Source organism: Macaca nemestrina, chromosome 4 (assembly GCF_043159975.1).
Source record: "Macaca nemestrina isolate mMacNem1 chromosome 4, mMacNem.hap1, whole genome shotgun sequence".
Lineage (NCBI taxonomy): Eukaryota > Metazoa > Chordata > Mammalia > Primates > Cercopithecidae > Macaca > Macaca nemestrina.
Window position 1 is genome coordinate 4,481,269 of NC_092128.1, and position 16,984 is coordinate 4,498,252.

The 16,984-nt window shown below is 43.4% G+C and overlaps 1 protein-coding gene across 5 annotated transcripts in view; it reads right to left on the reverse strand.

The window, feature by feature from the left end:
• The window catches only part of LOC105474942 (dipeptidyl peptidase like 6), a 1,161,442-nt gene that overhangs the window by 37,259 nt on the left and 1,107,199 nt on the right, over positions 1 to 16,984 (reverse strand). For all 5 annotated transcript variants that reach the window (XM_011729883.3, XM_011729885.3, XM_011729882.2 and 2 more), the window contains exon 17: positions 1,818 to 1,865. In XM_011729883.3, coding sequence (XP_011728185.1) covers positions 1,818 to 1,865 — 48 coding nt within the window. The remainder of the gene's footprint in view (positions 1 to 1,817; positions 1,866 to 16,984) is intronic.

A 16,984-nucleotide genomic window follows, 5' to 3' on the forward strand; every position in this document is an offset into this window, starting at 1 on the left:
CTCTTTACAGACACGTGCCCGTTAGAGTGGGCAGAGGGTGTGTGGATGCTGTGGGCGGGTGGGAGACCCAGGCAATCACTCCCAACATCCTTCGGGGGATACTGCCCCCATTGCACAAATGGCCCAGATTCCCAAACCTTGCAGGTGAGGCTGGAAAGGGGCCGGGGGCAGGTGAACCTCTTTGCTGGGAAAACCAGCCCCTCCTCTGGGGAGGAAGACAGGAAGGCCATCCTGATTCTTCTCAGCACTGGGTCCCTCCAACGGCCATTCTCAGTGTTTCTGTGTATACATTCTGACATCCACTTTATGGCTTTTGAGGGGGGCGGGGCTTTAAAATCTATTCATTTATTGCTGGTTTTATGATAACTTATGCTTTGGTTTTGAATTTCTAATGATGATTTGATAGCTTGGCAGACGACCATCATTATTGGCTAAGTGCTGTCTCTTTAAACAAATCTATTTTGTCCACTTTGGAACACTTGAAACCACTTCACGGTGTCTAAACATATGTTTGGAGTTCTCCTTTCCAACATGCCCCCCTCCTCCCCAGTTCCCCTGGAGCTTAAAGTACCGTCACAGAGAGAGGGATCAGGGAGCTGCTGACGCTCGATGGTCACTGGAGACGCGGAGTCACCTCTGTCTCCAGACCTAGGGGAGCTGCGGACCCTGGCCATGAGGTTTGCCCTCCTGCCAGGGAAGGGGGCTCCCGGATGTGGAAGGGAGTGGGAGGGAGTTGGGGGAAGGAGGACACAGGCTGCTTTGGGTTAGACAGAGGGAGGGCTGGAAAGGGAGGGACCGAGGGCGAGTTCTCTTTGCTTCTCAGCTGTGCTGCGTGTCTGCCTCCCACTGCACACAGCATACATCCCTCGCATAAACATGGATGTGCCCGTGGTGACCTGCGTGGGGTCCCTCCGAGTAAACACATGCCTCAAGAGACCCTGGGAGGTCTTACAAAGACTCCGTTCTTGACCAAACTTGAGTGAGGCTCCTCTGAGTCCTCTTGTTGACCAGGCTTCCACCTTGATCCTATCCTGTCTTTGGCCTGCATTGCCCAGCTTTGGCAAGAAGTCCCTGCCCCTGATATCTGATCACCCTCCGTAACTGAGCAAGTTCCTCATCCTCCACCTTTGAGCCTAAGTCCTTGTCCTGCCTTCAGCAAGGATCTTGTGAGATCAGCTTAGCAAAAATCTCCTCCCACCGATGCCTTCTCTTAGCAGTTGTCCATCCACGGACCCCTCTCTCTGCTCGTTGGCCATAATAAACCCCCACCGGATCTTGCTGTATTTGAAGTTGAGCCTGAATCTCCCTCCCCTTTCACAACAGTCCTGAAAAAGCCTTCCCTACCATTTTACAAATGGCAGAATCAGTTTTTCTCTGACATCCTGTGCAGCATGGATGCAGAGACCCTCCATGCCATGAAGCCCCCAGACCCACAAAGACAGATGAGCCCCCATGCGCCCCTCAAGTCTTGGCGCCACATGGCAGGTTCTCAGTGGGGATGGACTCATGTCAGGCTACAAAGCCTTTCGAGCTGGCTGTTCAGAGGATGTCAGGCTATGACCTGGGTGGCCCTAGAATGACCCTCCAGGCTCAGCACTTGTGAAGGGGTGTGGGGCCCTCTGATTGGGGTATGCAGACCCTGGCTTTCATCATATTTAGCTGATATTGGTGATCAGCATGGCCTACTCTGAACTGCTAGGACAGGACTCCTCCCTCTGTCTCTGAGTAGGAGAATGTGGGCCAGCTGATCTCATAGAGTGTTTTGCTTCCTTTCTCCTGAGTCTCAGGAAAATTTAAGGGAAAAAAAGAGCACTTACTTTTCTTATCTGTTGTGTTGTGCACCGTCACCATAGGAATACCAGGACCTGTGTTGGGAAGAAAACAAAGACGAAGCCATTAGTTTAGCTGACAACAGAAAAAGAAAACAAGTTTTCCTTATACTATGGAGATAGATGTGCGGAGCCTGGAGAACCCGAATTCACAGAAGAGTAATCAATGATGGGATGGCAGAGGCCAGGCCGGCAGGGGGGCCAAGGCACAGCTCCCTACCTCTGCACCTGTGTTAATGACAACACACCCAACTCAAAGTCCATATTTTCAGATTATTGTAACGCCATAAAACATCATTCTATGAAGCATCACATTTGGTTTATATCCTCATAACCTCATTTTTTACCACACAGACGCACATTCCAGGATGGCTTTATGGGTTCTTATAAATTAATGAAGCCTCAGTGCTAAGTCTGCTGGCTCCCCCAGGAAGGATGTCACTCCATCCAACAGGTCTCTCATAACACCTTGTAACTTATTCATGTAACAGGAACATTTTGAAAATGTCAAACTATATTTCAGTTTTCTCTTGAATCATTAGCTTGCAGCTTCCCAGCTGCAGGAATGTTGCAGCCCTGAGAAGTGAGAAGGAAGGTCCAATTCAGGACCAAGTGGCCCCTGATCCGTTTTCTCTGCAGGTGACTTCTTAATTCTTCTTAGCAAAAGGTGAGTCCAGAAAGAAAGAAAAAAAAAAGTATCTGAATTATTTTCTATATCTTTTTGAAAACATATTAACAGGCAGGCCTGGTGACTTTTCCAACCTTATTTCAGCCATTGTCCTCTGCACTCACCCACTCCAGCTAGCTGGCCTCCCTGTAGGGCTGGAGGCATGTCAGGCCTTTTCCCACTGAGCCGCTTATGCTCTCTGCCTGAAAGGCTCTGCCCCTAGACACTGCTATGGCCTGTCTTTCTCTTCATTCAAATCTCTACTCAAATGCCTTCTCCGACTGTCCCATCTAAAGGAACTCCCCTCCATGACCCTCCATCCTCACGGCTTTCCTGATCTTTGTAGAACTTATTACCACACACTATGCTATCAGGGCCTTATAATATGTAATTATCAGTGTACTTGCTTGCTGTCCTTCTCTTCATCTATTGCACTAGGATGTAAGCTCTGAGAGAGTCAAGAACGGTTCAGATTCACTGCTGTTATTTTCTGCATCGAGAAGGGTGTTTTGAATAGAGTTGGTGCTTGATTGCATGTTTGTGGAGTGAATACTGAATGAGAAAGCACAGAGCATGCAGGAGAGGCAGGAGAGGCAGGAGAGGCTGCCCCTTTGGCTCAGGTGGATTGTGGGAAGATGCAGGGAGAAAGAGGAAGTGGGAAGTGGGTGGTCCGAGGGAGACAGATGCACCGTGGGAACACCATGGCCAGGGCTGCCTGCAGCACCGTGACCCAGGATGCCATGAACTCACAAGGGGTGGCTATAGCAAAGCTGAAGGATGCACACTATCTTGGGCAGAGGGATGGCTGGAGTTCAGTATTCCTGCAGTCATATCAAAACTCCCCACACACTTCTGAGGGGTCATCTGACAACTGGCTGAAAGTCAGGGAATCTGCTATGGATCCCACCATGCTGAGGGCTTCAGGGCCTCACTGCAGAGGCCCCAGAGTGGACACCCTAGTCCAGGGCCCAAAGAGCATGTAGCAGAAACGCAAGGAGTCCTCTACCCTTGAGAGGTAAGGTGGAAGGTCTGGCCGGTGCCCATCCACAGGTCCAGCTGAGCTGAGACACATAGACTGTGGGTCATGCTGGCCTTGGACATCAGAGCAGAGGCCTATCTGCTGCCCAAGGACTGGATCCAGGCTCTACCCCAGGCACAAAGTCCAGGAGTCCAGGGCCCTTTTCCCCAACATGGTGCCCTCTCTGTTCACCCACAGATGGGGCTGCCAGAGGATAGGCAGGATGCCTGGTTCCATGTGGTGCTCAGAGAAAGAATAAGCATTTTCTTACCGTAAGTGTGTCCCATGCAGCATTTGGGACATACTACAAAAAAATTATTTGTGGTTTAGCTAAAATTCAAATGTAATTGAGTATCTTAAATTTTTATTTGCTAAATATGGCACCCCCTACCCAGTGAGGGAACAGTGATCTGAAAGTCCACATACTTACACCCAAAGAGGCAGCACTTAGCAAAAGAGATTGAAATACCAGTTTAAATTATTGAGTTAAACTAAGTTTCTTGGCTCTAAGATCCACTTCCCCCCCATGGGGAGTTCAAGTGGAAGAAAGATGACTGAAAAATAAAGAACCTATATCTATTTTCTCTGCACATTTCAGGGTGAGTAAATTTGCAAACAGAATATCTCCTATGTTCTTATTAATAATGTAAACAATTGTTATTTATTTAGTGCCTACTACGTAAAAGGCATGCTGTTAGGTTTTTTATGAATAATTTCTAATCAAATCCTTACAGCAGCTCTGCAAAGTAGATATTTCTAACCATATTTTACAGAGGAAAAAAACCACAGGTGTAGATAGTTTTAAGTCTTTTGTCTCATCCATGCAATAAAAAAGCTACTGAGCCTGAATTAGTCGCTTTTCATCTTTAATTCACAAACTTAATATATGTTTCTAAAAAACTTCAAACACTAAAGAAAGGAACAAAGTAACAGTGATCTGTTTTATCCCCACTTCCCAGAGGTAACCTAAATGTTGCTAAAATGTACTTAAAAATGCTTGTATGCACATACATGGTCATATTTACACATGAGCACGTATTTTAAAACATAGACAAAAATAACATGAAAATGGTTGCATGTATATCTGCAAGCTTTATAAAATCTTAACATTACACCGTATTACTCTATTTTAAGTTAGTTTTTCTAAAGTTTATTTCTTGAAAGGCTAAAAAAAAATTGACAAGAATTTAGCCAGACTAAGAAAAAAAGAGAGAAGACGCAAATAAAATCAGAAATGAAGGAGGAGATGTTACAGCTGATAACACAGGAATACAAAGGATCTTAAGAGACTACTATGAGCAGTTACATGGTAACAAATTGGATAACCAAGAAGAAATGGATAAATTCCTAAAAACATATAATCTACCAAGACCGAATCATGAAGAAATTGAAGAGATCAATAATGAGAAAGAAGATTGAATCAATAATAAAAAGTCTCCTATCAAAGAAAAGCCCAGGACCTGATGGCTTCACTGCTGAATCCTACCAACATTTAGAGAAGAACTAATACCAGTCCTTCTCAAACTATTCCAAAAAATGGGATGGGAGGGAATACTTCCAGACTCATTTTATGAGGCCAGCATTACCCTGACACCAAAGCCAGACAAAGAGACTAGCAAACTCCCCTACCCCCGCCAAAAACCCCATCTACATTCTAATATCCCTGATGAACATAGATGCAAAAACCCTCAACAAAATACTGGCAAATCATATTCAATGGTACATTAGAAGGATCACTAATTGGAAAACCAAACATCGTATGTTCTCACTCATAAGTGGGAGCTAAGCTGTTGAGGATACAAAGGCATAAAAATGATACAATGGACTTTGGGGACTTCGAGGAAAGGGTAGGAGGGTGGTGAGGCATAAAAGACTACAAATTGGGTTCAGTGTATACTGCTTGGGTGATGAGTGCACCAAAATCTCACAAATCACCACTAAAAAACTTACTCATGTAATCAAATATCACCAGTTCCTCAAAAACCTATGGAAATAAACAATTTTTTTAAAAAAGGATCATTCATCATAATCAAGTGGGATGCAGCTCTGGGATGCAAGGATGGTTCAACATACACAAATCAGTAAATGTGATTCACCATATTAACAAAATGAAGGCCATGCAATCCTTGCAATAGATGCAAAAAAGGCATTTGACAAATGCTTCAACATCCTTTCATGATAAACGCTGTCAAAAAGTAGGTATAGAAGGAATGTTCCTCAACACAATAAAGGTCATCTATGCCAAACCCATAGCTAACATCATATTCCATGGTGAAGCTGAAGCCTTTTCCTCTAAGATCAGAGCAAGACAAGGATACCCACTCTCACCACTTCTATTCAACATAATCCTGGGTGTTTTAGCAAGAGCAATTAGGCAAGAAAATGAAATAAAAGTCATCCAAATAGTAAAGGAAGAAGTGAATTTTTCTGTTTGCTGATGACGTGATCTTTTATAGAGAGAACCATAAAGATTGCACCAAAGGAGTGTTACAAGTGATAAACAAATTTGGTAAAGCTACAGATTACACAATGCAACACAAAAATCAGCACTGTTTCTATATACTAAAAATGAACTATCTACAAGTAAATTAAGAAAACAATCCCATTTACAATGGCATCAAAAAAAGATACTTAGGAGTAAATTCAAGGAGGTAAAAAATATGTATACTGAATACTATAAAAATTGATGAAAGAAAATTGAAGACGACACAAATAAATAGAAAGATATCCCCTGTTCATGGACTGGAAGAATTAATATTGTTAAAATGTCCATACTACCCAAAGCGATTTGTATATTCAATGCAATCTGTATCCAAATTTCAAAGTCATTCTTGACAGAAACAGAACAAAACTGATTTTTCCACAGAAAAATCCTAAAATTCATATGGAACCACAAAGACCCCAAATAGCCAAAGCAATCTTGATCAAAAAGAATAAAACAGGAGGCATCACACCAAATAGTAATCAAAACAGCACAGTAGTAATCAAAACAGGATAGTACTAACATAAAAACAGACACATCAACCAATGGAATAGGATAGAGAGCTCAGAAATAAACCAATTCTTCTATGTTAATTTATTTTTCACAAAGATGCCAAGAACACACACTGGGGAAAGGATAGTCTCTTCAATAAGCTGTGTCGGAAAAGCTGGCTATTCACATGCAGAAGGAGGAAACTGGACTCTTATCTCACTCCTTATACAATAATCAACTCAAAATGGATTAAAGGCTTCAGTATAAGACCTGAAATTGTAAAACTACTGGAAGAAAACATAGTGAAAAAGCTCCATGACATTGGTCTGGGCAATGATTCTTGGATTGGACCCCAGAAGCACAGGCAGGCAACAAAAGCCAAGCCAGGCAAACGAGGTTGCATCATCCTAAACTTCTGCACAACAAAGAAAGCAATTAATAGAGTGAAAAGACATTTCATGAATTGTGTTGAAAATACCAGCATGTCGTATATCACATAAGGGGCTAATAACCAAAATATGTAAGGAATTCAAACTACTCAATAGCAAGAAAACATGTAACCCTATTAAAAATGGGCAAAGGTCCTGAATTTGTCAAAAGAAGACATGCAAATAGACAATAGATACAGGAAAAATGCTCAGCATCACTAATCATTGGGGAAATGCAAATTAAAACCACAATAAGATATCAACTCATACCTGTGGGATGGCTATGATTTAAATTAAAGAAAAAGCTAACAGGTGTCGGTGAAGATGTGGAGAATAGGAAACCTTCATATGCCATGGGGGGAAGGTAAGTTAGTAAAGCTATTTTGTAAAACAATATGGTGGTTCCTCAAAAAACTAAAAATAGAATTTCCCTATGATTCAGCAATCTCACTGCTGTGTAAAGATCCAAAGGAATTGAAATCAGGATGTTGAAGAGCTGTCTGCACTTCCGTGTTTACTGCAGCACTGCTCATAACAGCCCAGACATGGAGACAGCCTACACGCCCATTGACAGATGAATGGATTAAAACATGGGTACATATACACAATGGAGAACTACTCAGTCTTAGAGACGAAGAGACTTGTGTCACTTGTGACAACATGGATGAATCTAGAAGACATTATGCTAAGTGAAATAAGCCAGGCACAGAAGGAGAAATGTCACATGATCTCACTCATATGTGGAATCTAAAAATGTTGATTTCATAGAAGCAAAGAGTAGAAAGATGGTTATCAGAGGCTGACGTGAGGGGGCGGCAGGTGGGGAAAAGGGAGTTGTCGGTTGAAGGGTACACAGTTTCAGTTAGACGGAAGGAATACATTTTGGTGTCTATTGTACAGCATGGTGACTCTAGGTAATAATAATGTATTGTGTATTTCAAAATTGCTAAAAGAGTGGAGTTTTAAATGTTTTCATCACAAAGAATGATAAATGCGTGAAGTGACAGATATGTTAATTAGCCTGATTTGATCATTCCACAATGTATGTATGTATATAACATCACATTGTACCCAATTAATATATGCAATTATTAATGATGAATAAAAATGAAAGAGCCTCAAACCAAACAAAATAAAAGAATATGGGGAAGACAATAATAAATAAGTAGTGTTGAGTACAAAAAAAACCAAGACATAACAAATAGCTACCATGTCATTTGCATTCCTTCCCTAATCCCAGTCCTCTCTCCTCCCAGAAGTGACCATAATTTTGAAGTTAATGTTGATCATTTCTCTGCATATTTAAAAGATATTTCTACCACATGGCTATGTATTCATAATAATACACATGCCATACATAGTATGATGTGACATGTCTCAATGTAACACATTTTGTACGGTCTTGACATCTTGTCTGGCCACTACAAGAGGGTGAAGCCATGTGTGGGGGCGTGAGTGGGCACGGCCACTCTGGAGAACAGCTTAGCGATATCCGTGACATCTGAAGATGCTCATGTGTATGACCTGTGGGCTCCACTCCTGGGAACACATCTCGGAGCATCCTCTGCACCCGTGCACAAGAAGGCCGGCAGAAGGTTGTTCCTAACAGCAGCTATGTACAGGTCACAACGGGAAATTACTCAGCTACTCATTAGCAGGAGACTAAATGAACAAAACGCAGTTACTCACATGGCAGAATATTATAGAGCATGCAGAATGAATTAGTAGATCTACACCTATCAACATGGGCCAACATGAAGAATATAAGGTTAAGTGAAAACATCAAGTAGCAGAAAGGTAAATACTATAATATACAATTATGTAAATCGTTTTTAAAAGTTGTAAAACTTCATTTTTGAAGAGATGCATAGTATCCCATCATATGGAAATGTAATCATTTATTTAGTCCATTGTCTACTGATGGATATTTTGGGTTGTTTCCTTTCATTTTCTGCTACCTTAAAACAGTGTTGCTGAAAAACCTCTTACATACATCTTTGCACATGGGTAAGACTGCCTCTGTCGTTAAGCTAGTTGGTAGCACTGCAGTTGCTGTTTTAAAAAGGTTTTACAGTCAGCGTTCATGAAATAATCTTGCGGTTTCAGACACACAACTCCTGACTCTCAATGGTGTGAAACAAGGAAGCTGACTTTCCGCTAACGTTGCATCCTGGTAACCAGGACTGCAGCAGCCCGGCTGTGCTCTCCTGGGCTCTCCTCCAGGACGCGTCTTCTTTCTAGGATCCTGGCTGAAAGATCAGCCTTCATCTGGAACAGGCTGAGCTCACGACAAAAGGAAATGAGCAAGGGGTGCTTGCAGAAATGCACGATGAAAGGGGAGAAAAGAATATAAATGTGTTTGTTACTACTCCAATGGTAAAACTGGCAAATTACATATATACACACACACATATATATAATTTATTTATATATATTTATATATACATTATATATGTATATTTTACCTCAATAAAAATAAATTAAAAAAGAAATATTACTAAAAAATATTTTGCATAATTAAAAAATGTCCGGGACATGGTGTAGTTCATGTCCACTCTTATGCTGTTGGCCAAGATGCATCCCATTGGTTCCAACAGAGCAGGGGTGAGTCTGTAACTCCACGGAGGCCCTGCAGGCCTGATGGCCACGGGGTGGAGGATGATCTTTTTACAGGGAAGGGCTGTGAAACACGGGGAACAATAAGACAGTCTACACGGAAAGTCAAAACACTTCGCATTTTAGTAAATACTGTCTAGTTGCTCTCCAACGGATAATATATGGAGATCTAGGTTCTATCTTAAAAAAGTTTTTAAAACCACTCTAATGGGTAAATGTTTGAATTTTTAGAAATTTTGAGTAAAGCTGGACACCTTTTTTTTATTATTATACTTTAAGTTCTAGGGTACATGTGCACAATGTGCAGGTTTGTTACATATGTATACATGAGCCATGTTGGTGTGCTGCACCCATCAACTCGTCATTTACATTAGGTATCTCTCCTAATGCTACCCCTCCCTCCTCCCCCCTTGACATTTGCATTTCTCATGTGTTTTCCTGACTACAAACTGTCCTCTCTCATTCTTCGTCCACTTACATGGCATTGCTGCTTTTTTATGTTATTTAGAAGCTAGTTGTTTCTTACCATGTTGCTGCAGGTATTTCTCCTGCGTGCTTTCTAATTTGTGACTGAAGAAAGCGCCATAAGTACCAATAATAGCAACTGTCACGCTGAATTGCAATTTTAAAGCCATAGCTGCTCGGACCATGTTCCTACCCCATCTCAGACAGACAGAAAGACAAACACATTCTGAAATCCTCGGGCCATGAAGCCGTGTCTCATCCCCTCTACCTATTCTGAACCTTGGACTCAGCATTGTATAAAAATGTTTGCTGAACAGATTAATGGTTAATGAATGAATGACCTCCTAAGCATATAATTGGCTATGACATATCAAGGTAGCAAATTTAAATTAGGCTAACGAAAGTTCTCTCAAGACCATTCTCGGAGTCCTGCTTTTTCTAATTCAGGCTGCGGTCTCTCTGTTCATACATAGGGAATCCCCTGCCCTTTTCACTAAGGGCCAAGGGTAGCAGTCTCCATGTCTAAGACCGGAATTATGTTCTGTTTGTGAAGCTGTATGACAACCAGGCCATCTTCACTATATTTTAATATAGAATACTTCTTTACACTAGTGGAATACAAAGAACGTAAATAAAATTACATTTAAGGAGGCCACTAAACAAAAGTTGAAACACAGTTTCTCTGTATCATTTTATATCTGTTGATTCCTAACCCCAGGCAGTCTAACTGAGTCTCTGCCCTGAGATCAGACCCTCTGGTGGTCTGAGGTCGGCTCCGCAGGCTGCCTTCGCATCTGCCTTCTCTGGCCCAGGGTATGCACGCCCACTACTGTCTGTGTGAACTGTAGGACCACCACAGGCCTCAAGGTTTCTGTGATGGCCCCTGAAAACTGCAAATAATCCAGGAAAACATCTAAATCAAAAAACATTTTCTCCTAATAAGGAAACAGAAGGAGAATCCTTATTAGGAATCAGATACTTAAAATTTGTGCTACTTTGGCCAGACTAGACCCATGTTAGCATTTACCTAAGACTTCCAGAGAAGAGGGGACATGCCGAGCACCTGAAGAACATACACAGAATTTTGGGGGAGCTGGTACTATTCAAGAGGAATACTTTAAACCTATTTTAAACAACAGAGAATACTTTTACAAAGGAGACTTATGAGGGGCTTTTACCACTGAAGTCTTACAACGGTTTTTACTTGTTTTCCTCTTCTTGCAAATGATCTTACATAAGTCTGGTCAGTAAAACTTATTAGATGATTTGTTTCATACAATAGGAAGCTTTTGCCCTTTTGTCTCTGATGCCTGTAAGACAATCCATCTGTATTGCCTGGGCACAGATTCCTGTGTCTAAACCTTAGGACTTCACTCAGCTGCTATTCTTCTGACAATTCATATTCATAGTTTCTTTTTTACTTTGCGTGTAATTCAACAAATAGGTATTGAGATGCCACTATGTGCAAGACATGGTGCTATGTGCTGGGGAAACAGAAAGAAGCAGACAAAGGATTTGCTCTTAGGGAGCTCAGAGTCTAGTACGGAAGACAGACTTGCATGAAAATATGCTTTGATGCCACGTAGGGACTCCCATAAGTAAAGAAGGGGTCAGGAGACCAGCTATTTTGTGATACCAGGTAAGCAGTTTTCCTTATCTGGATCTCAACTGCAGGATACAGGCTTGCTAAAATCTACTTTTAGTAAGAGCAACAGCAGCTTCAGCAAAAACAACAGCAGCCAACATTTTTTTTCCTACTATCTGCCTGTTACTGCACTGGGCTCTTAGAGACATTCTCTCAACCTTGTCACAACTCTATGTGATGGGGATACCCTCCTCCAGAGATGAGAATTCCGTGGTCAGAGTCTGCCTTTGCAATGTCAAGGTTTTGCCATGGTCATGGGAAAGGATGGAAGGAGATGGTGTACACCTGTACTGACAAAGAGGTTCTAAGTCTGAGGGGAAGGAAAGAAGAAAGAAAAGAGGCTGAGAACACGGGATTGCTTTTCTGTTCTTTCTCAGCCAATATCTCTGGTATCTTTATGTTTATGTCTAGTCTTGGAACATAGGATATGCTTTTATTTATATAATTTATTTATTTAAGGCAAGGTCTCACTCTGTTGCCCAGGCTGGAGGACAGTGGCACTATCTGGGCTCACTGCAACCTCTGCCCCCCGGGCTCAAGTGATCCTCCCATCTCAACCTTCCAAGTAGCTGGGACTCCAGGCATGCGCCACCACGCCTGGCTAGTTTATGTATTTAGGATACACTTTTAAATGAAAGCATGCAATCATATTTCATTGTGAGTTCCTTCCTGGGTCAGGTCAAATATTAGATATCTGATTCTGTATGCATTTGCCTAATGACACATTCTTATGTGCACGCTCCCAGATTCACGTGAACATAGGCGTCAGCAAAAACGTGTTCACTAGGATTCTCTCTGCCTGGTCCTCAAATTATTTCCTAAGTCCTTGGTAAATAAGCCTGCCTTGTGGCTGGTGCAGCTTTGGAGCATGCAGTAACAGCCCTGATGTTCAAACTGAAATGTGCAATGGCACGCCTGCTGACAGCAGATAATGATGGCATCTGCTCTGCCTTTGCTTACGAGGGGATAACCGCAATAAAAACAACATTTAGCCCTTTAAAAACTTTGGTTGGTGACACATACTATTTTGGCTCAAGTTCAATATCTGACTTCCAAAATTTATATTGTTCCTGGAAAGGAAAAGAAACAAATGGAAGCAAGTGAATTCACAACCCACACATAAGGTCGTTTGTCCCCCGTAAAGATCCTGTGGCCAGAGGGACGAAAAAAAAAAAAAATCAGATTACCAAAAGAAAAGCTTTGAATTACACAACAGACGTGTGAACAGAAAATATTTATCTCTTCGCCCCTGGTTTCCAGCCCCAGTCATTTTAGAGCATTAATTTGCACCTGCTCAACTGGAGAGAGAAATGTGACAATTCCAGATGAAAACGAAGTAATTAAAAAGGACACAAAACTGTAAAAGAAAAAAGTCATCAGAATAAATAAAAAAAATTCATAAAGACAGTGCTTGTCTCCCTTTCCCTCATCTGTATCCTCAGAGGATGTTTATGTGACAGATAATTTCCAACCAGTAGCTAAACTCCTAGTATGTAAACAATGGAGATTCAAACAGCCTGGCCGGTACCACGGATATCTCCTAAGCGCTGATGAATGGTTTCAAAGAACAGCTGCGAGCAGAGGCAGGCTCTGGCCGTGCGAGATAATTGGCATGGCCCGCTGCGAACAGGCTCCAGATCTCTTTATTTGCCCGTTCATGCATTATGCATGCCTGATGCATAAAGTTTGTACATTGAGGTGATATTATCATACTAATAAACAGGGAGCTAGCCAAGCTACCAGAACTACTGTGGATAATTAAAATATTTGTTCCGAGGACAGCATTTCCTAGTCAACACTGCCGACAGGTTTCCTTGCCGTTTGATTTGGAAACCTTGTTATCGCTGACATCAAACCTGGGATTGAGGCTGCCCCCACCCCCTCCACGCCGTGCCCCACAGCATTTAGTTTTGCTTCAATCCCATTTTATGTGTCCAGGGAACTTGAAAGTGATCCTATTTCCCATGCAGCAGTCCGAGGAGCGCGGCACGAGGGGGGCTGTGGAAACAGATGGGTTGTTTTACACGCTCACAAATGATGGGGAGGCAAAATGTCACGCTGGCTTTTTATAGTCACAGGGAACCTCTTGCTCTAGACATTACCAGTGACACTCAGGGCTCATGACAGGCATTTTCAGTAAGGGAAACCTTCCCAATCATAAAAAAAAAAAAAAAGAAGAAGAAAAGAAAAGATCCTCTGCACACTCCCAAAATTCAGCTTGCACCTTTGAGTAGTTGATTCGTAAAAGCCTTAGGTTTTAGGAATTATCTGCATTGAACTCACAGCATCACTTTTATACCCCTTAGAGTGACGTTTTCAGGTGTTTCACATGATTCACAGAATTCCAAGTATGAAAGAAGGAACTTAGTATTTCAGTTTTGTGAGCTGAGGCAAGCCTGCAGTGGGGAAAAGGCTACAGGGGGGCAAAAGCCTGCAGGGAGGCAAAAGCCTGCTGTGGGGGCAAAGCCTGCTGTGTGGCGGGGGAGGGGGCAAAAGCCTGCAGGGGAAAGGTGCAGCACTCACTGGCTGTTTCGTCCGCCCCGACCGAGGTGCAGCTAGACTGTGGATGGAGTGTCTGGCCCCACTTCCCGGCCTTCTCAGCATACTTCTCACAGCTTCTGGTATGACCCTGGCCCTCAGATTGTCATAGCACTGAGCACAGTCTGCCATGTTGTGACTCAAAGTTCTGCAATGACTTTTGATTCAAGCAATGAAGTTCTAATTTGATTTCCAGTGATCTAGTTATGTCTTATCTCTTCAACTGTACTTGAAACTTAGGAACCTATTTTGTACCCCTTTGCGTCCCACCTAGGAAAATGTCCACTGATTTGTTAACAGCAAGTCGCCAACTGATAGTCGCCGGTAGGACGAATGGGTGGATAATTCATGGATAGTGCACGTGTCCTGGGAAGCTGCACACTTGGTGGAGTCAGTTCCGAGTCGGTGGCGCGTTCTCTCGAATAACCTCTAAATCGCAGGCTACCTGTGTTAGAGGTTAGCTTTGCTTTTGAAAAAAGGCACAAGCTAGTTGAAACCAAGCTTTGTAATGAAGGTGTGATAAAATTCATGATTAGGTAACACTGCCAACAGTTAAGCAGACTAAGAAGTAAAAAGTTGTATATCCCTTAGGAGTCTGGAATGTAAAAACAGTTTTCCAAGAGGAAATCTAAAAACTTCCGAGCACATCCTCATCGTGGGAATAAATGCTCAGCTTCCCGAGACAGTGCTTGCATGTACAAATTATGGTGTGTCGAGAAACTCAGGCTCCTTTTCATCAACACAGTGAGCATGGGTTACATGGGAGTCCATCTTTGCTTCCCTTCTGATCAGACCTGGACACAGGACAGGTCACTGCAGTGAGGAGGAGGCTGGAAAGGCGTCCGCTTCCTGTGGATTCCTCAGTCTGCATGGAGGCTGAGGTTGCTGCCCATCCTCCTCTTTAACCCCCGATGGCTGGTCCACCGACTGACAGCAGAGTGGAGGGATGTGGGTGGCATCTCGCCCTGACCACCTGCCTGGTGTGTGTCCTGAGGGTAGGGACTTCTGTTCTCAGCTATCTGTAAGGCAGGAGATGTCACCACCTGCAAGCAATGGGGATGACCAGGTGGGCTGAACCATAAAGCTTCGGACACTTGGTGGGCACTACCTGAGATACAAAATCAGCTGCTTTTCTTTTTGGACTCGAGGATGTAGCACAATCAAACTCCGTTTTCTGAATGGAAGTCCTTCCACACTCCGGCCTCTCTTAACCTCCACTCTTGATTCCTTACTGGTTCCTCTCACTGTGCCTGATAAATACCTCCCATCTCCGTGCTAACGTCCTCAGCGCTGTCCCCCACTCTCCCGCCCGAGGGTTTACACAGAGTTCTGACGCGGCACTCCTCTGACTGGGACCTCCAGTTATTTCCACCGTCCAGAGACTTAGGTTTAAACCCTTGACATGAAATACAAGACCTCTGTAGACCTGACCGATCACACACCGTGGCCCAGCATTCTGGACTTCTCACTCCTGCCTGGGGGCTGTGCTGTTCTTCGCCTGAGCACCTGCTCTTCCCTCCCAGTCTTCCTGCTAAACCTCTACATAGTCTTCAAGATTCAGCCCCAGCGTCTTCTCTGTGATGCCTCTCTACCTCCTCCTTCCTCCGTGGCACCACTGGAATAACAGTAACGGCAACAACAACAACAGTTAACAATCCCGCCCTGCTCATCATGTCCACAGTGTCCCAGGGCATTACATGCACAAACTCATTCATTCCTTAACATAGCCCCATGGAAGAGGCACTATGTCCCCATTTCACAGATAAATAAACTGAGGCACAGAGCTGTATGCGGTAACGGCAGCACTGAAAGCCAGGCACTTTGGCCACAGACTCAGTCCTCTACCCACTGGGCTCTGTTTGCTCTCTGTGTGAGTCTATTTCTTTATCATTCAGTAAAAGTAAACCTGAGTGTTCCATGTCGGCTGCACCACTTGCTAGCTCAGTAGACTTAGGCAAGCTACTTGAATCAGCTGGTCTGTAGTTTCTTCATCTGTGAAAGGGAAATGATGTCACCACTCATCTTAAAGAGCTGTTCTGAACATCACACAGTAACACACATCAAATGCTTAGGATGTGCCATGCCCTCCTAACCCCTAAGTAGGCGTGTCTAGTATTGTTATTATTTGCATTCCTATGTATATTTCTTGTTCTTATTACTATTTCATCAAGGACCTCTTACCATCCATTCACTCTGTTGCCTGGGGCTTTGTGGACGAGTGGGCATACGGTGAGATGGTTGGTTGGTGAGGGTTAGCAGAAGACCCTTCAAGAAAGACAGATAAGAAGCCCCAACAACAGGAGTATTCTTTGACCGAAATCCTGTTCACGATGAAAACTGGTCTGTTCCTAACACTTGTTCTTAGGTATGAGCCACTGGCATTCCTGAGCACCGGTCTTCCATCCTCTTTACCCCGAGGGACCCGCCGGCCAACCAGACGCGCCATTGTCCTGAGAACTGGCTCCACATTTTGTGAGATGCTTAAAGTCCAGGGAGGTCACTTATAAGGAGGCACGTCTGTTCTCCAGGTGCACACACAAAGCCTCCTGTTATCCAGTCTTGCACGAGCGTCCTTATGGGCCAGCACCCTGGCTGCCTTCCAGAGTCTGCCCAGCTTTTCCATCCCATCTCCACTCCTGAAGGCATCCCGCTGGGGTCCTGGGTATCTTGCACAGAAGCCCCTGCAAATACCTACTTACATAAGCCACGTACACGTTCCGTGCTGTTCCACGGTAGCTCTTGCTGCAATTTGTTTTTATTCCCTTCAAGCAGACTTTTCTTATTACTTAACCTTTTTGCCCCTA